Consider the following 23,658-nt stretch of genomic DNA (forward strand, 5'->3'; position numbering starts at 1 on the left):
AGATGCAGTTAAGGGGGAGGCTAGATAAGCATATGAGGGAGAAGGGAATAGAGGGTTATGCTGATAGGTTTAGATGAGGAAAGACAGGAGGAGGCTCGAGTGGAGCATAAACGCCGGCATGGACTGGTTGGACCAAATGGCCTATTTCTGTGCCGTATATCCGATGTAAAACGTCCACGTTTAAAACGGGCAGTCTTTCATATCGGTCAAAATTTGCATTGTCAATTCCAAAGTTGCCAGTTTTAGCATCTTAAGTGCGCAGTTTATTTTGGGCGGAAACAGCTGTGGTTACTCACTAGGCTGGTCTTATCAAGAACTAACAAGAATGTTTCAGCTTTAATCCAAAACATAATTAAAAAATATATATATATTATAGGGGGAGAAATTGGGTTGAGGCGCCAAAGTAGCGCTAAGTTCGCCTGGGCGCTGATTTTTGCGCAGCGTTCGGAGCATTAATGAACGTCAGAAATTCAGTTTCAGCGCCCCTAGAGGGAGATGGGGCGAGGCTCGAGGCGCTCCGCGTCCCGCTTGGGGCGCTGAAACTGAATATCGCAGCGCTACGTGCCGCAGCGCCATACGCTGCAGCACGGCATGCTGCGGTACTGCAGGCCTTCCTCCCATTAAGGGGGAGGGGCCTGCAACAGCGCGATCCCCGATCGCGAGTGCCAGCAAAAGAGCCCGGCACCGAGAAGTGCCGGGCTCTCGGGAAACAGCTGGCAATGCCACGGGGGGGGGGTCAGGAGGCCGGGGACGGAGGTGCTGGCAGGCAGCCGCCCCGCACCTCCACCTTAACTTGCACCACTGCCGGCACAGCAAGGCCCCGTGAACCGGGCAGCGAACGGTGCTACAGCGGCGTTCGCTACCAAATATCGTGATCGGGGCGCTGCGCACACCGATGACGTCATCGGTGGCGGCGCAGCGCAACAGCCTAACGCCACCATTAGCGCCCCCACTGAATATCGCGGGAGGCGCGGCCAGTGGCGCTACAGCCACTGACTGCCCTCTTTAGGCGCGAATAGGTGGCGCTACTCACCCAATTTCTCCCCCTATAGCTCTCCATGTTGCCGTGCTGAGGGAGCGCAGCACTGAAGGAGGTGCCGTCTTTTGGATGAGACGTTAAACTGAGTCCCCGTGTGCCCCCTCAGGTGGATGTAAAAACTACCACAGCACTGTGTCCTGGTCAACATTTACCCCCTCAATCAACATGACCAAAAACAGATTGGGCTGCATGCGCTGAAACCCGGCACTTGCGACTTGTCAAGAATCCTCTCGACAGATCCTCCGCCTGCCCGGGAGATGGGCCTCCGCGGGCAGAGAGTTCCGCTTTCTGCACAACCTCCGCCCACTGAAAACCTTTAAATATCTTATGCTGGTAAAATCAGGCCTTACGCTGCTTTTACCAGGCGTAAGAATTTATAATTTAAAAATACATTAAAAAAAAAATTATTTTTAGCCCCGTAAAAAACCTTAATTATTTTCAAAAAATTAACTTTTCTTAAAATATTTAATTTAATATAATTTTTAACTAAATTTAAATAGGTGATGTTTTAAAAAAAAATGTATTTAATGTTTCACTGTTTAAGTGATCCCCATTCATACTTTTGACAGATCTACGCGGAGAGACCCGTCAAAAGTGTGAAGGGGGATTCCCTTCTTTGATTGGTGCCCCATGGCCCACGTGATCTCAGGGACGCTTGCGAACCACCTGCGCCCCTGGGATACCTGGGCCTCTGAGCATTTCGTAGTGGAGAGGCCCAGGCTCGCGAGTCTCGGGATCTACGGAGCCAGCGGGTAAGTGCGTAGATTTTTTCTGTTCAGAGGCTTCCGTCCGCAGGAGGCCTCCGATTGGAAATTCAGGCCCATTGTCTGGTCGCCATCTCATTGCTGTTTGTGGGAGTTTGCTGTGCGCAAATTGGCTGCTGCGTTTCCTACATTATAACAGCGACTACACTTCAAATAGTACTTCATTGGCTGTAAAGTGCTTTGGGACGTCCGGTGGTTGTGAAAGGCGCTATATAAATGCAAGACTTTCTTCTTTCGTTACCTACATTTTTTTTATAAATTGTGTTTATGTTTACTCATAGCACAGCGGAAATCTTCCTCATTGAATAGTTTTGTGAAAAGATGCTTGTGAAATTCTCGGATATTGCACCCCACACAGATGCAATTTGTGGAAAGGAGTTCGGTTTGACATGTTTGACTTTGTGAAACTCTACTTCAAAGGATCAACATGAAAAAAAAATTGAGACGGTCTGATTAAAAATGATTTATGATTCTCATGTAAAAGAAAGGAATCTGGGTCTTGCTCCAGAGAATGCAGTCATAAAGATATAACTAAACATTTCGCACCTCAATTAGAGCAGAGGTACAGAACACGCTTGGTGTTGGCCATTTTTAGTCATTCCAATCGGAATAAGCAATTTTAAAGATACTGGAAGATGGATTCGAACAAATTAGTTTTAAAAACAATGGACAAAAAGTGAGGGGGGGAGAAACACACACAAGGCCAGAGAAAACAGGTAGACACGGGAAAAGACCATGAGCAACACCAAATACAAGGGATAAAAAGGGGGGGGGGGGAAAAAGAGAGACACACACCCAGACAAGTCTTTCAAAAGATAAAATATACACTAGGAGACATACATTTACATTGAATAAACGTTTTTCAATTTGTTGGAGAAACCTCAATTAAATGTGTGTCAATGTGAACCTATTCTGGCGGTGGTGAGGGTTCGGAAGTGGAACTCAGTGCTGTGGGAATCTCGCCGGGAGCAGCTCTATCCATTTTAGGTTTATTTTAATGAGTTCATTTACCTGACTTCACTGCCGCAGTTTCTAGCCACTTCACATTACTGACAAAGTCACTTCTGCGACCCAGTTCTGGGATGTTTCCAGGATGCTCCCGGAAGACTCTGTGGCTACTTTCTGGGCAATTCTAAGAGGCCCGCGTTCCCCTCCCCCCGCCCAGGTTTTGTTTTCTTCCAAGCGGATGGCTCTGGGCTGAGGCCGTCCCCATAGCGGGGAGACGCTGGCTGTGAGCTCCAGGAGCAAGGGCACCAAGAGTAGAGGCAATGACATGCTGCATTGCTCCATGACAAGGGGACCGCCCGTACAACTCAACAGTGGCAGCTGAGCAAATTATGGAATTCATAACCCAGAGAATCAGGACGTTCCAAAATTTAAAAGCCCCACTGAAATGGACGATAAATGTCACAATGTCGTCTTTTCTCCAATGTTTTCCCCTCCTTTCCGAGGGCCCCGATTCAGACGAGGTTACAGTCCCCAGACCGCGCCCCCAAGTGGCCATTCTTAATGGGTGAACCTCGACAGTGGGTTTCAGCCGGAGATTCCACCACTTCGGAATCACAGTTGAGCCCAAACTGGCCCTCACTTGACGACGACATGCACGCCCTTCCAGAAGGGCCATTGGACAGGAACAGATACACTCTCTCTCTCTCTTAGGCAGTCCCTCAGAACTGAGGATGACTTGCCTCCACACTAAAACTGAGTTCTCAGGTGACTGATGAGTCCAATGCGGGACCTACAGTCTCTGTCACAGGTGGGGCAGACAGTGGTTGAAGGGGTGGGTGGGTGGAGTGCTTGGGTTGACGTGCGCTCCTTGCGCTTGGCTTCCGCTTGCTCCCGGCGAAGAGACTCGAGGTGTTCGGCGCCTTCCTGGATGCTTCTCCTCCACTTTGTGCGGTCTTGGGCCAGGGATTCCCAGGTGTCGGTGGGGATGTTACACTTTTTCCAAGGAGGCTTTGAGGGTGTCCTTGAAGCGTTTCCTCTGCCCACCTGGGGCTCTCTTGCCGCGTTGGAGCTCCGAGTAGAGCGCTTGTTTTGGGAGTCTCGTATCGGGCATGCGGACAATGTGACCCGTCCATCGGAGCTGATCAAGTGTGGCCAGCGATTCCACCACTTCGGAATCACAGCTGAGCCCAAGCTGGCCCTCGCTTGATGACGACATGCACGCCCTTCCAGAAGGGCCATTGGACAGGAACAGGTACTTCTGCTGCTTGGGCCACCTGCAGAATCCCTACTGCTTCCCTGGTTACACGGCTTAACTCGGCACAGAGCGGGGATCGAATCTGGGGCCTGCTGGTTTGTATGGCTCAGTGCCAGGCCAGCCAGTGCTGTAACCCAAACCATCCTTGGAGCTGCAAGGTGAATCTTTAAAACTTATCCTGGAACTGTTCACCACTTACAAAGACTAGACTCTGATCTGTATTAAATCAACACGAGCACTCCCTTAAATACCTTCACCTGCCCGTCCTTTAAGCGGAGGCCTTCTGATGTCAGGGCATGTGAAACAAATCCCGAGAGCTGGTCACAGTGATCATTTGCGACAAGTCTCAGGAGGAATGAATGTTAAAACCCCGGCACTCTCACTGAATTATCCCACTTGAGTATTTCTGAAAATCTTCGAATAATGGAGAGAACACCATCACTCAGTTCGTCAACTTGACAAGCGAAGCCATATTACTGTAGTGTAATTCTGGGGTGGACAGAGCCATTATATGCCTTGGCAGAGCCATTTTGTACGCATATGTATGTATATCACTGCAGTAACAACCACATGTACAGTGTATACATTACACACAAAGATGACGAGACAGACACATATTAGCATGTGTAAATATGTGAACATCCTGGAGAATTCAGAAGTTGAACAGCTATTCAACCTTTGCCAGCACATCACTAGGATTACAGTGAAATGAAATTGTTGGTCTGTACTGGTATAAAACTGTTCCATGTCCACTTGAATCTTGCCGCACAATTACAGAACATCTGGTGCATTTGAGAATACCAAATATTCTGAGGTGTACAACATGAGGAGGTGAAAAATGGGAGATTGCCTGCTTTACTCCGTTTTACAAACTGCTAACAAAATTGTGGGATCCTGCAGCTTTGAAACATACAATTTACTAGTTCATTATGAGTGACAAACAAACAAGTGTCCTCAACTCCATCCCACAGCATGCTACCCACCATTATCTGCACGGTGGCATAGTGGTTAGCACTGTTGCCTCACAGCGCCAGAGACCCGGGTTCGAATCCGGCCTCGGGCGACTGTCTGTGTGGAGTTTGCACATTCTCCCCGTGTTTGCGTGGGTTTTCTCCGGGTGCTCCGGTTTCCTCCCACAGTCCAAAGATGTGCGGGTTAGGTTGATTGGCTATGATAAATTGACCCTTAGTGTTAGGGGATTAAATACGTGGGGTTACGGGGATCGGGTGGGATATGTGTCGGTGCAGGCTCGATGGGCCGAAATGGCCTCTATCTGCACTGTGGGGTTTCTGTGATTCTGTGATTCTGATTATCTCAGCACAACCCCAGCCCGGCATGAGGTTCAAAAGGCCATCCGACAACTGAAGAACAACAAGGCCTCAGGAGCAGATGGAATCCCCGCCGAGGCACTAAAGCATGGCGGAGAAGCACTACTGGCGCAAATTCATGAACTCATTTCTCTTATCTGGAAGGAGGAGAGCATGCCAGGGGATCTCAGACGCCGTAATTGTGACCATCAAGAAAGGTGACAAGTCCGATTGCAGTAATTACAGAGGAGTTTCCCTGCTCTCTGCCACAGGGAAAGTCATCGCAAGAATCCTCCTCAATCGCCTTCTCCCAGTGGCCAAAGAGCTCCTCCTAGAATCGCAATGCGGATTCCGCCCACTAAGGGGCACAATGGGCATGATCTTCACCGCACGTCAATTACAAGAGAAATGCAGGGAACAGCACCAACCGTTGTACATGGCCGCCTTTGATCTCACAAAGGCCTTCGACACCGTCAACCGTGAGGGATTATGGAGTGTCCTCCTCAAATTCGGCTGCCCTCAAAAGTTTGTCACCATCCTCCGCCTGCTTCACGACGACATGCAAGCCGTGATCCTGACCAACGGTTCCACCACAGACCCAAGTCACGTACGAACCGGGGTCAAGCAAGGCTGTGTCATCGCACCAACGCTCTTCTCGATCTTCTTGGCTGCAATGTTCCATCTCACCCTCAGTAAGCTCCCCACTGGAGTGGAGCTAATTTACAGAACAAACGGTGGCAAAGAAGTTCAGTATTTAGGGCTTACTGTCCAGCTGGCAAATAGGACCCAGTGCACCTTCATACATACTGGTTTCAATCAGCCAAATCTGACAGTAATGGGCAGGTATATACACAGTAGAGACAGCACCAGTAATGTGCACTGCACGCTGTAGGTCAGTCCCTGTGGGAATTTGTGATTTACTGGCTGCATGGAGCAGAGAACCATTAGCACAGATTCGATGAAAGGCAGCCGGCATTAATTCTCATTGGAATCTTTGTTTACTTGGTAGAATGCCCTATCTGCCTGACAGCCAGGATTTAGAGTGCAGCGGTAAAGGGGTGGAGAAGTAGTCAAAGCCTTTTTAAAAGTGATGTTAATGTTACATAAATTAAAAATCAGCCAACATCGGTTGAATAATGTACTAGTCCCCCTCCCACCCCCAAATTATTTATTTATTTCCACCCTCCCTCCCCCCAACCACATTTCTGAAGGGATCGATTCTTGCTGGGATCCATTTTAATGAGTGTCGCACACCCTCTGGTGCCTCGCTGGAGTGGCCATTCAGACAGCCTCAACCGTTGGCGCTAGCAGGCTATTCGGCTGCAATTCTGTCCCCCGCGCACTTTGCAGCAATGGGGGAAGGGGTCACAGAAGCTGGAACCCCGGCCCCAGATTCTTGCCCTCCTGAACTCGAGAGGTGCTGAGGCCAATTGTAGGACCCTTCCTGCTGCCTGAGCCGATATCAAGTATGACCTCTTGCTGCACTGTGCATGCACGATGGTATCAAGGGAGCAAGCGCAGCATTTAATCAAGGTTTTGTTAGTACAAAATTTCAGGGAACAAAGCGTCTTTCGGATGAGACGTTAAACCAAAGTCCGGTGGACACAAAAGATCCTATGGCACTATTTCGAAGAAGAGCAGGTGGGGGAGTTATCCCTGGTGTCCTGGCCAATATTTATCCCTCAACCTACATCACTAAAAAGAGATGATCTGGTCATTATCACATTGCTGTTCATGGGATCGTGCTGTGTGCAAATTGACTGCTGCGTTTGCTACATTACAACAGTGACTACACTCCAAAAGTGTTTCATTGGCTGCAAAGCGCTTTGGGACGTCCTGGGGTTGTGAAAGTCGTTGTATAAACGCAAGGCTTTTTTTCTTCAGACAAACTAGCTGCACACGTTCAACCTTAGCATAATTCTCTTACTCCAATCCTAAAGCCACGATCATGGGATTGGCTCTCGTCACCAAGTGGCTGACGTGATTGACTGTGGTATTTTATAAACAAAGCTTTATTTGAGCATGGCGCAGTAACATGCAGAGCTCCTCCGCTCAGCTCCCGCCAGTTATGGTAACTGGGACGGGTGAATCTTTCACTAATCCTTGACTGTTCAAAATGTTAAAAGGTACACTCTGTAACAAGGCCAAACCATGGTCTTCCTCCTTCAGTATTCGGAAGATAAATAACCCATATCCTGCTACCGAGCTATTTAAAAAAAAATTAATCTTAGCTTCTTTTTAAGCTTCCCTGGTTTAATTCTAAAACCGAGATCAGCATCTTTGCATTGAGAGCGAGCCGGGATCCTCACGGGTCATTTGTCAGCCTCACCGCCCAACATCTATTACTCACCAACAGCAGGGGGTTAGGGGCTGGGGCGGATGCACTGAAAGGGGAGTGTGTTGATGAATTATTGAGGACAAGTCTACTGTGGGCTGTAGCTCTAGGGGATTCATTTAAAATAACAGGTTCTATCAAACTCACTAACAAGTGATTCACAGGCACCGTTTCCTTCTCCCCGCAGCCTTTGTAAACAAAATCATTCTCGGGCTGTGGGCGTCACTGGCATTTATTGCCCATCCCTAGTTGCCCTGAGAAGATGGCAATAGTGTGACTGGTTTACTCAGAGGGCAGCCAAGAGCCAACCACGCTGGTTTGGGACTGGAGTCACATACAGGCCAGTTCCAAAAAAACAAAAATACAACAAATAGTTTTATTAAAAAATTGGTTTTCCTGTTACTTTTGTCTTCACTTTTCCCATTCATTACCTCCCCAGTTTCCAGCAAGGATGGCAGGTTTTCTTCCCTAAAGGACATCAGTCAACCAGTTGGGTTTTTAAACGACACTTTTACTGGAACCAGCATTTTATTTCCTAATTGTTTCCCCCCCCCCCAAACTGAATTCCGATGATGGGCTTTCAACTCTTGCTCTGATTTATTAGTCCAGGATTACTAGTCCAGTAACACAACCACTACACCACCTCAGTATGAAGATAGCAACTGCAGTTCACCCCTGCGATCCACAGATCTTGTTAAGCCCAATTTTATAGCCAATCACAGCCACTGTTCTTTGTAGAACACTGGAGCCTCTTTTAATGGGCCTCTCTGTGGATAAAGACTTTCCATTTCCAACAATCAGCAGTATTACAGCCAAGGTAACCATGCACCATTGTATCGGGCTGCCCGCTCCACTGGGTAATCTAATAAGCCCCAGTCACAGAGAAACACTAGGGCACATTAATACACCATTCAGAAGCAGACACCAACACCTCGCCTTACTTCATCAAAACAGGCTAATGAAGTCTGGGATTTTTTCACTTAAACAGGAGTTATCTCATTTGTTTCCCCTGCCCCCCCTCCCCTCCAAGGCAGCATACGATTCTATAGAATCACAGAAATTTACAGCACAGAAGGAGGCCATTTGTCCCACCCTGTCTGTGCCGGCTGAAAGAACTATCCAGCCTAATCAGAGTCATAGAGAGTCATAGAGTTTTACAGCACAGAAAGAGGCCCTTCGGCCCATCGTGTCCGCGCCGCCCATCCACCCCTGCAGGTTACGGCACTTCAAGTGCATATCCAAGTGCTTTTAAAAATGTGATTAGCGTTACTACCTCTACCACCCTTTCAGGCAGTGAGTTCCAGACCCCCACCACCCTCTGGGTGAAAAAATTCTCAACTCCCCTCTAATCCTTCTACCAATTTCTTTAAATCTATGCTCCCTGGTTATTGACCTCTCTGCCAAGGGAAATAGCTTGTTCCTATCGACTCTATCTGGGCCCCTCATAATAATTTTATATACCTCAATTAAGTCTCCCCTCAGCCTCCTCCGTTCCAAAGAAAACAACCCCAGCCTATCCAATCTCTCCTCACGGATAACATCCTCGTAAATCTCCTCTGTATCCTCTCTAGTGCAATCACATCTTTCCCGTAATGTGGTGACCAGAACTGCACGCAGTACTCTAGTGGTTAGGATTTGGAATGCACTGCCTGATAGGGTGGTGGATACAGATTCAATAGCAGCCTTCAAAAAGGTAATTGGAGAAATATTTGAAGGAGAAAAAATTGCAGGGATATGGGGAAAGAGCGGGGGAGTGGGACTAACTGGATCACTCGTCGAAAGAGCCGGCACACTTGATGGGCCGAATGGCCTCCTTCTGTGCTGTACCAGTCTATGACTCTATGATTGAGTTCTTCCTGGGTCACAGTCCCCAGCAGTCCTCCAGCCCCTCCGCCAAGTAGCCAGTCTTCATGTGGGACTCTAGGCAATGAATGTAAGGAAGCTGTTTTGACAGCCCAGCCAATCCGGACGCTTAGCTGTCAGCCATAGCTCAGTGGTAGCTCTCTCGTCCGAGTCAGAAGGCTGTGGGTTCAAGCCCCACTCCTGAACACATAACTGAAATTGACACTTCAGAGCAGTACTGCACTCGGCTCTGGGGGAGTGCGCCACTATCGGAGGTGCCGTCTTTCGGATGAGACGTTAAGCCGAGGCCCCGCCTTGCCCTCTCGGGTGGATGTAAAAGATTTGACTCGAAGAGGAGCAGGGAGCCCCCTGGCCAATATAGTTACCCCACAACCAACATCGCTAAAACAGATTGCGTGGTCATTTATCTCATTGCTGTTTGTGGGATCTTGCTGTGTGTAAATGATCTGCTGCCTTTCCTTACGTTACCATCAGTGGCTACACTTCAAAAAGTACTTCACTGGCAGGGAACATCGTGAGGACGTTAAAGGCACTAGACAAATGAAAGTTCTTTCTCCCTGTCCTCACTGAAAATCTACACAAGAACCTCACTGTACAATGGCCCCTCCGAGATCAGGAGCAGCTACCTTTATATCCCTTAATCCATGCTTATCAAACCACAACTGTAGCACCGCAAGTGCGGCCACAGCTGAATTTACTCACTTGGCTGTGTTTTGGTTCCCCCCACCAATCCCCAATATTAGGTAGCAGAAAGACAAGGAAGTAGCCAGAACCACCTCCGTAAGGAGGACTGGGATCTCCCCTGGTGTTGGGTCAGAGCACAAATGGCTCAGAGAAAGTGCAGTGGGATTTTATAGAACAAACCGTCCTAACTACCAAAACATCCTGGCCCAGCATTTAAGCGGCCTAACACTGTGTAGGTCACTCCAGTTAGCGGCAAGTGTCTTTGTGCTGCCGTCTGTCTGGTTTTGGGACAGGCAGTTCCGTAAACATCAGGAGTCTCCACTTTTGTCTGTGTCTTATTACCTAGAGAGAGGTTGGTTATTAAGATTCCCAACAAATTTTCATCAGTAGCGAAGCAAATAGCAGAACTGAAGTCATGATTCTACTGCCTGCTTTCTGTCCAGTTTGGGGATTTTACATCGAATTTACAGCACAGAAACAGGCCACTCGGCCCAACTGGTCTATGCTGGTGTTCATGCTCTACACGAGCCCCCTCCCACCATATGACATCCAGGCAGCTTTCTCCCTCATGTGCTTATCTAGCCTCCCCTTAAATGCATCTATATTATTCGCCTCAACCACTCCCGGCGGTAGCAAGTTCCACATTCTCACCACTCTCTGGGTAAAGAAGTTTCTCCTGAATTCCCTACTGGATTTATTAGCCACTACCTTAAATTAATGATCGAGTTTTATATTTCCAAAACATGTAGAAACATCTTCTCTACGTCTACCCTATCAAATTCTTTCATAATTGTTAAGTCTTCGCTGAGGTCACCCCCTCAGCCTTCTGTTTACTGGAGAATTTGGCAAAAGGCAGACACCAAATTCACTCCTACACAAGAAAATGGCGCTCACCAGCCAATCAAAAGTTGAGCCATTAGGCCCTTTTAGTTCAACACACTACCTCAGGCAAAGAAGTGATAAATTGGCCCTCTTTTTTGCTGTAGCAACCGCCTCAAATCAGGAGGGAAAACAGCTGATAAGTGATCTGGTCACTGGCTGCCCCAGATCTATCACCATTTAGAAAACGAAAAAGCAGAACCACCATATTTATAACGAGGTTGTTAAATCCTTTATAATGAAAGCCATGATGAAGAATTACACCATTAATGCAGCACAGCCGGTTTGGTTAGGAACGGTCACCAAATTTCAATTGCCACTCTTCAGACAAGTGGGCGTGCGGTTAAACAGTTTGCCGTCACAGGAAGCTACATGGAGTGCGAAGGTTAGAGCTCACTCCCCGCTTCACCTGTCAGGTTGAATCATAGAATGATACAGCACAGGAGGAGGCCATTCAGCCCATCGTGCCTGTGCCAGCTCTTTTGAAAGTGCTCTCCCATTAGTCCCACTCCCCCACCGCCCCTGCTCTTTCCCCCCAATCGCTCTGCAAATCTCTCTTTTTCAAGGATCTATCCGAAAATTTGGATCCACCGAGGGGAGCGGCTTTTCAAAAACGGGTCACCGCCGCGCGCGAGTGGTGCCCGAAAAGCCCGAGCTACGTCCGACGACTCACCGGCCGCAGTTTCGGAGAGAGGATGTCGAGCAGAGGGCAGAGGATCTCCGACACGAGCGCCTGCAGCGTGACGCGGCTGCGGATCGCCGGGCTGATCTCTCCCACCATGGACGTCAGCAAGTTGTGCGCCTGAGTAATCTTAGTCTGCGCCTGTTCGGACGCAAAGAAAAACGGTGCTTTAGAAAAGTACAACAAACCTGGGCCGTTCCACGGAAAAACAGTGAATGAACAGAGACGGACCGTGTGGTCAAATGGTCTGTGGCAGAAACACAAGGCACCTAACGGAGAAGGATGGTGTAGAGAGTTCATCGCACAAGTTAGGATAGCCACCAAGCCCATTCAGTAAGGTTTCTTTCCTCACCCCCCCAAGAGATATATTTTACACAGTTGAAATATGCACTCTCCAAAACGTACTCTACCCATTAGTGAGGAAGTGTGAGTAGGTTCACTGTATTTCACCTCACTGGCACTTCCCTTCATTAGTTTGTGGTACACAGTCTCACGCCATGAGCTGCAACGGTCCTCTTTCAAATCAACTTTTGCTCAGTACAAATTTTTCCCCTTTGTAAAGAAAATGTCCGGACAAGGAAGTGTCCACAACAGCATCCAGCACAAAGAACTCACGGGGCGAGTCCCAATGAGGCCATGGGCCAACAATGGCTTGCTTGCTGACCTCTGACCCATTTGCGAGTTCTCTCTCTCTCTCAGGAAACATTTGTGCATCGGCAAGAGAAACTCGGGCCCAACAGCCAGGGGGCTCTGCTCGGTGTTGTATGGCTAGCTAGTTAATAATGAGTCCAATTTGGAATCTTTGGCCTCTGGCAGCCAAGGGAAAAAAAAAATCAACAATTGTAAAAAAAAAGTGATGTCTGAGGAAAAAAAGGTTTCAAGATAAAAGCAATTTATACCAGTTTCTTTATATATAAATTTATTTTTAATGATTTTGCAAGTGTTTTTCTGGTCTCTCTATCCCCTCCATTTTATTTTTCAGCTTATTTGCTTGCTCCACTCCCTTTCATTGGCTCCGTCATATATTTGATGGCTTAACAAAACACGTTGGGGGCAATTGTAACAAGGAGAGACAAATTCAACCCGGTGATTGCTGGGAGCACAGGCAGACTCTTAAAACTGTACAGTTGTGCTTCCCCCCCCCACCCCCCCATCCCCTCGGGGTTGGCGCCTCCTCCTGGGGTATGGGTCCCCACAGGGGGCAGCTACCCTCCAGAACCAGCCTTCATGTGCCAGCTTAAGACAGCGAGAGTGTCGGCAGGCTATGGGCAATCGCAGCAAGAACAGACAAATTCAACCCCGGTGAGTGCAACAAGCCCAGCCTTACCTTCACTCAACAGCCGCATGTCCATCTGCATTGCAGCAGGGGTCGCTGGAGAGCCATCAGGAGTGGGAGCCCAGGATGATTTCTCTCCCCTCCCTAGCTCACCGAGACCTTTCAGGAGTGAAGTTAGGAAACGCTTCTACACACAAAGGGAGGGAGAAGTTTGGAACACTCTTCTGCCAATGACAGTTGGTGCTCGGTCAAATTGTTAACTTTAAATCGGAGATTGATAGAATTTTGTTAACCAAAGGTATTAAGGGATGTGGAGCCAAGGCGAGTGTATGGAGTTGGGTCGCAGATCAGCCATGATCTCGCTGAATGGTGGAACAGGATCGGAGAGGCTGAATGGCCTCCTCCTGTTCTTATGATCCCAAGAGCTACAGTGGCCATGGGCTGTGACCAGCTACCTCATCACAGAGCAATGATTGAACACGCGACCCTCCCAATTTGAACAGCTTCATTTTACACTCGGGAACGCATTTACCAATTCAAGCAGCGGGAAAGATTTAAACTGGCTTTGGCAATGAGAAGAGTCCGAAAAGGTACACTTTTAGTTCAAAACAGCGACTAATAGAATAAGGGGTCCCCTCTCAGCCTACATTTACCAATCTTACTTTCTTAGCCTGGATTTATGAAGAAATCTGTAAACTGTTGGCTTAAAATACACGAGGGCCTCTCTTACCTCATAGTGGCTGTTTGGATAGGAAATCCTCGGAACGCTGGTTGCTGCGAAGAGCATGTGAAAGGCAACCGGGAGGAAGGGCAGGTACCGCATCAGTTGGAAGTTCTGCACGCGCATCACCCTCTCGTTCAGGACGTCCGTGAACTCCAACCACTCCAGCGCCAGGCAGACTCCGCTGAAAGTGGGATCCTTGAACTTCATATGCAGGAAGTTGTCGAACAAGCCCTGCAGCATGGGTTGAAGGCAGGTTGTTACAAGGTTAAAAAAAAAAGCTTCTGACCAATTCAATTCCGACACCAAACCGAATACATAATCGGGCCAAGGTTTCATTCTCCGAACCATTCCACTCACCTCAGTAACGCAATAAAAGCTGCCGATTTGGCCAAGAGTTTATGTACCTGAGCGATCTTTTCGTGATCTCCTGTCGAGGTGGTGAGATGAAGGATATGATTAAATCTCTGTGCCGCTGCGCTGAGTGGGGTCCTCGCGACGGGGTCCTGGTCATTGCCGGTCCGGACCTCGTCCGGTAAGCTGTAGTCCTGGCCGATCCGCTTTCTGAAAATAGAAAATCAAGAGCAAGTTCACCCCCGATCCGCTGAGACCCCCCCCCACCGCCACAGCGAGCTTGTAGATTTAGTGGCAGCATCAGTCAGCAGCGACAATGTAAATGATGCTCTGCAGCAGGTGCTCCTCTGTTACCTTTGAACCTTCGGGAGTTGGAAGATCTCTTGCCAGACGGAGAAGAGGCTCTTGTTCTGGTCTTTGAGGCCTACCTTCGTGGTCTGAATCATCCTCATACTCAGTTCCTTCTTCCCTCTTCCATGGAGGAACTAAAAATGCAAAAACACCAACAACAGGCATTGATGGCACAACCTGGGCAAAGATTTCATGTTGCAGAGGACATCTCGAGATTTGAGGTACACAAAGCTTTAGTTGTCCAGGTGTTGAGAAATCTGATGATTTCACAGCACCACTTGAAAGAAAACGAACTAACTTGCATTTATATAGCGCCTTTCATCACCTCAAAGGTGTCCCAAACCGCTTTACAGCTTAAGTATTTATGAAGTGCGGTCACTGTTGTAATGTAGGAGATGCGGCAGCCAATTCGCACACAGCAAGACCCCACAAACAGCAATACGATGAAGACAACCAAGAGGCTTTGCTGGTGTCCTGGCCAATATTCATCTCTCAACCATCACCACCAAAAAAAATCCCCCCACATTACACTGTCATCTCCTGGCTGTACGTGGGTTAAGAACATAAGAAATAGGAGCAGGAGTTGGCCATTCGGCCCCTCGAGCCTGCTCCGCCATTTAGTAAGATCATGGCTGATCTTCGACCTCAACTCCACTTTCCCGCCCGATCCCCATATTCCTTGACTCCCCACGAGTCCAAAAATCTATCTCTCAGCCTTGAATATACGCAAAGACTCAGCATTCACAGCCCTCTGGGGCAGAGAATTCCAAAGATTCACAACCCTCTGAGTGAAGAAATTCTTCCTCATCTCAGTCTTAAATGGCTTGCTGCTGTCCCAGAATGACTACTGTATTTAGCTACATAATAGTCGCTGCACTTGTGTGTGAAGTGCTTTGCAATGTTTCAGTGTGACAAAGCACTGTATAAATGCAAGTTATCTGTGGAAGAAACTGCAGCTACTAAGCATCCTTCTTAAGCCACAGTGGCGTAGTGTGTGCAGGTTTGAGCACCCCATTATAGAAGGTGCGGTAAATCCACAGAGTGCGTACAGCCTAGATTCACCAGCCCGATGTCAGGGATGGGAAACTATAGTTATGGAGGAGAGACCTCAGTTAGTGGAGCTAATTTCAATGGAGCAGAGAACACAAGGTGATTTAACAAGAGTTTTTTTTTAATTATGAAAGATTTCGACAGAACGAATAGGGAGAGACTATTTCCTCTGGGTTGGAGAGTCAGTGATGAGGCAGTCAACAACTTAAAATTGTCACCGAGAGTGAGAGGGGTTAGGAGCAATCTCTTTATGCAGAGTGTTGCTGGAGCTTGGAATGCTTTCTCAGAGTGGGTGAGCTGGGTGTTCCCCGGCCCGCCGCCCCCCCCAGGGAAAACTGGATAAATATTGAAGCAGAAGAAGATATAGGGAAACAATGGGGTAGTGGGACTAATGTTGGATTGCTCCAGCAAAGGGCCGCACAGACACAATGGGCCCAAAGGCCTCTTTCTGTGTTCTTCTATGAGGTAAATCAGAGGTGGAACTTAATCTGTGCAAACCTTCTACTTCACAGCATATCATTTCATCAATACAGTTAACTAAAGCAATTTTGTTTTAGGGTGTTGGGGGGGGGGGGGGGGGGGGGGCGGTTATTTTACAAGCTGCCGATCGGGAAATAAAAGCCATTTTACTTTCAGTTTGTATACAGCTCATGAGAGAGTCAGAGAGACTGACTAAAGACAAAGCAAACCAGGGATGACAAGCTGTCTTCAAGACAAATTATAAGCTCAAGTAGATATTGCAGTAAGGGAAGAGCGACTGTATATCTAGCAAATTGTTTCTTGCAGTGCATGCTTAACGATGCAAATTTAAAAAAGAAAATCAAAATATAGGAAACCTCCCAGTATAGAATGCCTCAGGTGCTGACTGACCTACATTGGCTCCCGGTTAAGCAACACCTCAAATTTACAAATTCTCATCCTCAATTTCAAATCCCTCCGTGGCCTCGCCCCCCTCCCCATCTCTGTAACCTCCGCCTGCCCGACTACCCTCCGTGATCTCTGTGCTCCTCCAATTCTGGCCTCTTGCACACTCCTCGATTATACTCGCTCCACCATTGGTGGCCGTGCCTTCGGCCGCCTGTGGAAGCTCGGGAATTCCCTCCCTGTACGCCTCTCTTTCCTCTTTCAAGACGCAAAGGTAAAACCTACCTCTTTGACCAAGCTTTTGGTCACCTGTCCCAACATCTCACAATGTGGCTTGGTGTCAAATTTTGTTTGACGATGCTCCTGTGAAGGGCCTCGGGGACGTTTTACTACGTTAAAGGCGCTATATAAATACAAGTTGTTGTTTCCACTAATATCACAAATCTGACAACTCGGGGCAGCTGCACATTCAAAAGAAAATTAACCAGAAATGATTGGGGAGGCGGGGGCTGGGAATTCACAGTTACATAGAGCCAGATCCCCACAGCCGAACGTGTGACTGAAGGACAGTGGGGAATGCGTCTCCCTTCCCGGTCTGACCCACAACATTTACAGATTGCCCATTTACGGAATCACAGACAATCTTTCCCCAAAGTGCCTGGGCACCCGTCTCTGGATGCTCAATCGCAGGATTTATGCTCAGCACTTACTGTTTGCCCGTTTAAATATTAATGTGATCCGCACAGATCAATGGAAAGTGCTTCCTCTGCCCGTTTTGAGAGCTTCTAATGCTGCAGTGATTCAGAAAGGTGGACGCAGCCACCACAACACAATCGAATGGTGAACAAATCCCACCGCCTTTGCTAATTGTGCAATTCAGGAACTAGGAAAACATCCGGTCCCAAATGGAAAAAAGAAAAGGTGCCATAGGGAACCATTTCCAATAATCATTCCAACAGCAACTACCAGGAAACTCTTGATTTACTGGCACCTAAATAACCGGAAATCTCTGTTGACCGGCAAACTTCAGGAGTAGGTTCAGGTAAGTTTTACTTAATATTAGTGGCCGTTCCTGGATCTGTGGCCGTGTAACCGGGGTTCCTGCACCTGTTGCTATGCAACAGGGACGCCTGGATCTGTGGCCGTGTACAGGGCTCTCGGACCTTTTACTATACCTCTCTGTATTCCGGACTTTTGGATAAACCGGCACCACGCTGGATAAAAAAAAAGTTTCCTGTACTGGAACAGAGGCTCATGCCAAGAAACTGGACTCACTTAGGAAACCCTAAATGGCGCAGGCTGGTATTCTTAAGGAATCAAATGGACCAAAAATGCCTTCTTTTGAACCTACCTCATCACCAAAAGGGGCCCTACAAGCATAAGGAAGTAGGAACCAGTCAGCCCGACACAGCTCAGCTTGTTTAGGTCCCCACACAGGACGAGCCAGTACAACCTAACTAAAAAAAAAAAGGGTCATTTTCTCCCCCCCAAAGGACCCGTGGGACCTCTCAATTGGCCATGATTCACTAGCAAAATACTGCAGAGGCTGGAAATCTGAAACAACAGCAGAAAATGCTGGAAACACTCAGCAGGCCAGGCAGCATCCGTGGGGAGAGAAACAAGAGTTAACGTTTCAGGTCGATAACCTTTCGTCAGAACTCATGATACACGCTGGACAGGGGTGCTGCAGCCAATACAACGCATTGTAAGTGAGTCCCAACCTGTGGCCCCTTTATAGTACATAGAAACATAGAAGATAGGAGCAGGAATAGGCCATTCGGCCCCTCGAGCCTGCTCCACCATTCAATGCGATCATGGCTGATCATCCACATTCAGTACCCTGTCCCTGCCTTCTCCCCATATCCCTTTAGCCTTAAGAAATATATCTAACTCCTTCTTGAATATATTTAATGAATTGGCCTCCACTGCCTTCTGTGGTAGAGAATTCCACAGGTTCACCTCTCTCTGGGTGAAGAAATTCCTCCTCATCTCTGTCCTAAATGGCTTACCCCTTATCCTTCGACTGTGACCCCTGGTTCTGGACTCCCCTGCCATCGGGAACATCCTTCCTGTATCTAGTCTGTCTAGTCCTGTTAGAATTTTATAAGTTTCAATGAGATCCCCTCTCATTCTTCTAAACTCCAGCGAGTATAAGCCCAATCGACCCAATCTCTCCTCATACGTCATTCCTGCCATCCCAGGTATCAGTCTGGTGAATCTTCGCTGCACTCCCCTTTAGAGTACATCTGGGCTCCATGGGCCTTCCAGAACCTTCTCCAAAGCCTGGACAGTGATCATCAGTAGACTAACCAACACAGTTTGCCTGTTTCCCATTTGAAACCCTTAAACATTAAAAAAAAACACATACAAGCGGGTGTGTACATGCGTGTGTGCACACACACTCACGTGCACTTGAGAAATAGTAGTGACTGAGCTGACTTCTCACATCCCAAGTCTGGGGCAGGGGGTATATTTTCTTCCGTTTGCTAATGTTAGCAAAAACGTTGGAGTATACAAGTGGGGAAGTGTGCTTCATAATAAAGGTTGGCTTTCCCCCCACTAGCATTAGTGGAGAGGGGTAAATATAGACCATGAGGACAAATGACAGTGTACATTAATGCCCTGGCTAACTCAGCACCAACCCGCGACGGTAAAAGTTGCTCACTTAAATGTTCACGAGTAGCAGTGGCACCACTGAACCAGAATACATTGCCATGACTGCCCAACCAAGCAGGAGCCAACAATTCATCGAAATGAATGACCCCTTCTGTCGAAATGAATTCTGCCGCCTAGTCCTAGCGCGCACTGAAAGGCCAGTCCACCACCTTACCTGGAGAGTGTTCACGCAGGATCGGATATCATTCTCTGCTTTCTCACACAGACTCCGGAGAATTCCCATGTCTGCTTTCATCCCTTTTTTACTGGCGATCTAACCGAGGTGGCGGGAGAGGGAGGGAGAGAAAAAAAAGCAATTATCCTTAAATGAAAACTGAAGCTCCGCCACCGGCAAAATATTTTTCTTCAAACCATCAATCTGCAGAAGTTTAAAAAAAAAGTACGAACGAGACCTAATCGGACTCAGTGCCACTATCAGTGAGCGCAAATAGCAATAGAAAGGGGGGGGGGGGGGGGCGGGGAAACCACGTGACCGTGGAAAGCAGATCGGACATAGGATTACAACAGTTAGCCCGGATTCCCGGACCCGCGCTTCCCGCAAACGCGGCTCTGCACTGGGAGCCCGGGAATTGCAGAATCATTCCCGATCGGACAGCTGCACCCACTGGGGTAGACCTAGACACTGTGCGATAGTGTAAGACGGGTGATGGCCAACGGACAGCCTGCTTTACATCGCTCTCGATTTTTAAAATTTCCATTGCAGTCAAACCGAGATAAAAATGGGGAAGGGATGTAAAACGGGCGGTCGACTCGCTACCGCCCATTTTACACTATCGCACAACGTCAAGACCTACCCCCAAGTAGTCTGGGAAAGTGTTCACCCAAATAAAATAAAATGTAGGCCCAAGTTCCAGCAGATCCTGCCAGTGGAGGTCACTCATTGTCCCTCTCTCTAGAGGTTCCGTATTCAGGAAAAAAAACAAACATCCTGTCCAAAGACAGCAAAGTGACTTAATATCATTAGTTCCCTCCGATTATTCCCTGTTCATGTTTTCTGGGTGACTGCGTACGCGCGCTGGTCCAGCTGAGAAACGTTAGCACCAGGGAATGGAACATTTACCCATTTCAGGTACTCTGTGTCAGCATCAAGCATTCCCAGGCCAGGCATGGTCAGACACAGAGGAAAACTCCCCATCTACTCTACCCTGCCAACGTGCCTCAGCCACAGACATCAGCACAACAGTCCCTACTACACCGGTGCCATGTTATTCCTATCCCACATCAATTAGTTTTATGCTGTGGCCTCAAGGGAGACTGCCCGAACCCATTTTCATGTTGGAGGGTGACCATTAGCAAGCACAGAGTCCCACCTCAGCAATCTGGGCCGGATTTGAACCAGCGCCTTACAGCAAAATGGTCGGTGTCTAACTTGCTAGCCCACCCAGACCCCCCTCGGTTTAGTTATTTCAGGCACATTTCTGCGGCTATTGTGTGTCAGAGGCAGGGGGCTACCTTGCTTATTTAAATGAAGCTCCAGCAAACGGCAGGAACAATTGCTGTAAAAAAAAGTGACCCATTTATTTCAGAAGGACTTCTTTACAGCTAAAGTGACCCATTTATTTCAGAAGGACTTCTTTACAGCTCAAGGTGCAGTGTTTCTGTGAAAGAATCGGCATCGCACTGGGCTGAAATCCATCTGTGCCCTGACACTTTTATGGATACTGAATGTAACAACATTAGTCCCTGTATCAGACACACCGGGGAAGGGAGGGGGAATTTAACCCCACAGGACAGGCTATGAAGGAATAAGCCATATAACCTATTCAGAAAAATACACCATTCTATGAAAGAATTCTGGCCTTACTAAAACATGACAAACTGGGTCTGGAAATCTAGAAACCGAACGATGAAAGCGCTGTGATAGCATTCTGGCTATTGAGATAAGATAAGTTGTGGATACTGAATCAATAACCTTATTGAAACAGAAGGCTAAAGGCTCCTGAAGTCTGAACCTTTGGGAACAAGACAATAGTTACCCGGTACAAGGTGTTCTAATTTACACCTCGTAAAGGAGCACATAAAAGTAACAAACATCTGCCTTCATAAAAATGATACCAAGTAAAGTGCACCTGCTGTTACACTGTTTATGATAAATTTAGAACAGCTAGAAAAGAGACATAATTCTGTAGTGCTACCAGCTGAGGTGACTGCAAGAACTGCAGGGGTCAGCAGAAAAATGACTAGAGATAATTAGCTTACATCAGAAGGAAACACCACCGGAAAAGGGTATAAATATTGAACTCTCAAATGGGATAATGGACTCGCTTAAAGGAGCAAAGCGATTCTCGGCTTCAGAGGCAGCTCTGTAAGTCTCCAACTCTTTGTACTTCGGGGAACAAAGGTACTGTATTTGATTTTGGTGGATATCCTGAATAAACTTTAAGAATTGTAAAACTGTAGCGAAGTTAAGATTTGAGAGTAAGGATCTCTGATAAGATTGTAAAGCTCTCTCTTTTTGGAACTGTTAATGTTGCAATTGACTCACCAACTGTAAATTATATGTCGGCTCTTTAATAAATCTATTTATTTTTATAATTGTCTCACATAATACTTCTGTATCAAAAACTCTCAAACTCAATCTCTGTACACTCTTTGGTGAGGAGTTGCAGAATTCTGGGGGAGTTTCCCGGAACCTCATAATATCCAGAACGTTACAGTCTAGCTAAACTTATTAAAAGTGCTATCTGGAGGACGGTAACATTTTCAGGTTGTTCCTTTCCTTCAGGGAGAGATAGTCCGGACCTTTAGTCCCAATTATGCGCCTTTAGGATTCGGCTACCTCAAACTTTAGTTGAAAGTGAACGCCTGAGGAATACCCCTGATCCGGGGTAGCCCAAAAGGGGCTAGGACTAGTAATTATCCCTTCAAGGCAAGAGAGGGGCGGGAGTGGTTAAAATTTCAAAGATCTGAAACCCGACCCCAGCCGGCCTCGAACATGGCCACTTCCGGTTTTAACAGAGGTGAGCTGGGGGCTGGGGGGGGGGGGGAAGGTCAGTTGTTTAAATACGTTAATGAGGCCGCGTGCCGCAGATTTTAGCGGCCATTCAGATTTAACACCTGTGGACTGGGTTTCTCAGGACTCGGGAAACCTGGCAGCTGAAGGGAGAGAGAGAGAGGCCGGATCCAGCAGACAAGTGCTTTTCCAGCACCCACTGTGGGCCAGGAGTAGGAATGCTTCCCTCTCCCCCTCGAGCTAACCCGCTTCCCTCCCTGCAATCTGTTGAACCCTTCCCCTCCGCAATCACTTCAGCCCCCACAAATCCGCGATCTCCCCCCCCCCACCCCCTCATCATCCGATCGCTCCCTCTGCTCTGCTCTGCTCTCCAGCTGCGGCCTTCCAGCACAGGCCTTCTTGCCCGACAGCCGCTCAATCTGCCTGGCTGCCGGCCAGGAAACGGAGAAAAAAAACTTCAAATGAGGTCCTGCCGTTAAATTCAGCAGGACCTCCGTGCTAGCCGCATTTCCCCTGCCTCCCGTAAATATCGGGGCCACGGTTTGCCATGTTTCGTGCTGCCAGTTGATGGGAGATGTTTATGACATAATCCTGTTTATAGAGATGTTTATGACAATCAAAAACCACAACATGTGATCCTGGTTTGTCCACTCTATATCCCACGCCACCCCAGGACAGAGTAAGATCAACCTATTCACTGCATTTTACCCCTGCCAAATAATATTCATCAAAATCACATTCATTTCCTCCCCACTCCAAACAAATTCTGCTGCAACTGGTGCTCGACTCAGCATGTTTTACCCATCCTTTACCAGTGTCTGGCTAAAGCTGGTTCCACATTTGCGGTAAGCCAGTTTTCGAACTGCTCTGGCACTTTGGCTCGACCTTACTGCTCTGTACCAACCTCGTGCAGCCTTTGAACGAGCCTGGAGGGCAGGGTTGGAGGGAAGATCAAGGTGAACGCTTGCTGCCTCAGTTGTCTCAGTGACGGCACATACCTGTCAGCAAAGCAAGTTAGTTAGAATTACTTCAGTTATTTTAAAATTATATACAAGCTGCGATGTGGTACAGGAAACTTTTTTTTAATCCGGCACGGACGGGACCGACGTGGTGCCGGTTCATCAAAAATTCCAGATAACCGAACGCTATAGTAAAAGATACGGAGCTGACAGCTCCGTATAAAGCAACAAACCCAACTGTAGAACAATGGCCACAAGTTTCAAGCGTCTCTGTAGCTTAGCAACAGCTGCAGCCACACCCTTGCACAGCACAGATGGAAGAAGGCAAATACAATGTGAAGTAAAACTTACTCCTGAATTTTGCTGGTTAACCGAGATTTCCGGTTATTTAGGTGCCAGTAAATCAAAAGTTTCCTATATTTCTATAATTTATTATTACACAGTAAACCCATGTGAGAAACTGCGTTGCTTATTACTCTTACAATTAAAGACTTGCATTTCTATAGCATCTTTCACGACCTCAGGATGTACCAAAGCGCTTTACAGCCAAGGAAGTACTTTGAGTGTAGTCTGTTGTAATGTGGGAAACGCGGCAGCCAATTTGCACACAGCAAGCTCCCACAAATAGCAATGTGATAATGACCAGGTAATCTGTTTTTAGTGAGGTTGGTTGAGGGATAAATATTGGCCAGGACACC

General features: G+C 47.7%; 1 protein-coding gene across 4 annotated transcripts in view; it reads right to left on the reverse strand.

Moving 5' to 3' along the window:
* chtf18 (CTF18, chromosome transmission fidelity factor 18 homolog (S. cerevisiae)) overlaps positions 1-23,658 on the reverse strand; it is a 117,350-nt gene that overhangs the window by 52,164 nt on the left and 41,528 nt on the right. For 3 of the 4 annotated variants that reach the window (XM_086000378.1, XM_086000377.1, XM_086000375.1), the window contains exons 12-17: positions 22,906-22,999; positions 19,203-19,301; positions 14,462-14,592; positions 14,161-14,317; positions 13,763-13,987; positions 11,748-11,897 (exon numbers count right to left, since the gene is read on the reverse strand). In XM_086000378.1, the coding sequence (XP_085856504.1) occupies positions 11,748-11,897; positions 13,763-13,987; positions 14,161-14,317; positions 14,462-14,592; positions 19,203-19,301; positions 22,906-22,999 (856 nt within the window). The remainder of the gene's footprint in view (positions 1-11,747; positions 11,898-13,762; positions 13,988-14,160; positions 14,318-14,461; positions 14,593-19,202; positions 19,302-22,905; positions 23,000-23,658) is intronic. The other variant, XM_086000379.1, reaches the window with a different exon arrangement.

The sequence above is a fragment of the Somniosus microcephalus genome, chromosome 11, assembly GCF_052327205.1.
Source record: "Somniosus microcephalus isolate GS21.2 chromosome 11, FLI_Smic_1.0, whole genome shotgun sequence".
NCBI lineage: Eukaryota > Metazoa > Chordata > Chondrichthyes > Squaliformes > Somniosidae > Somniosus > Somniosus microcephalus.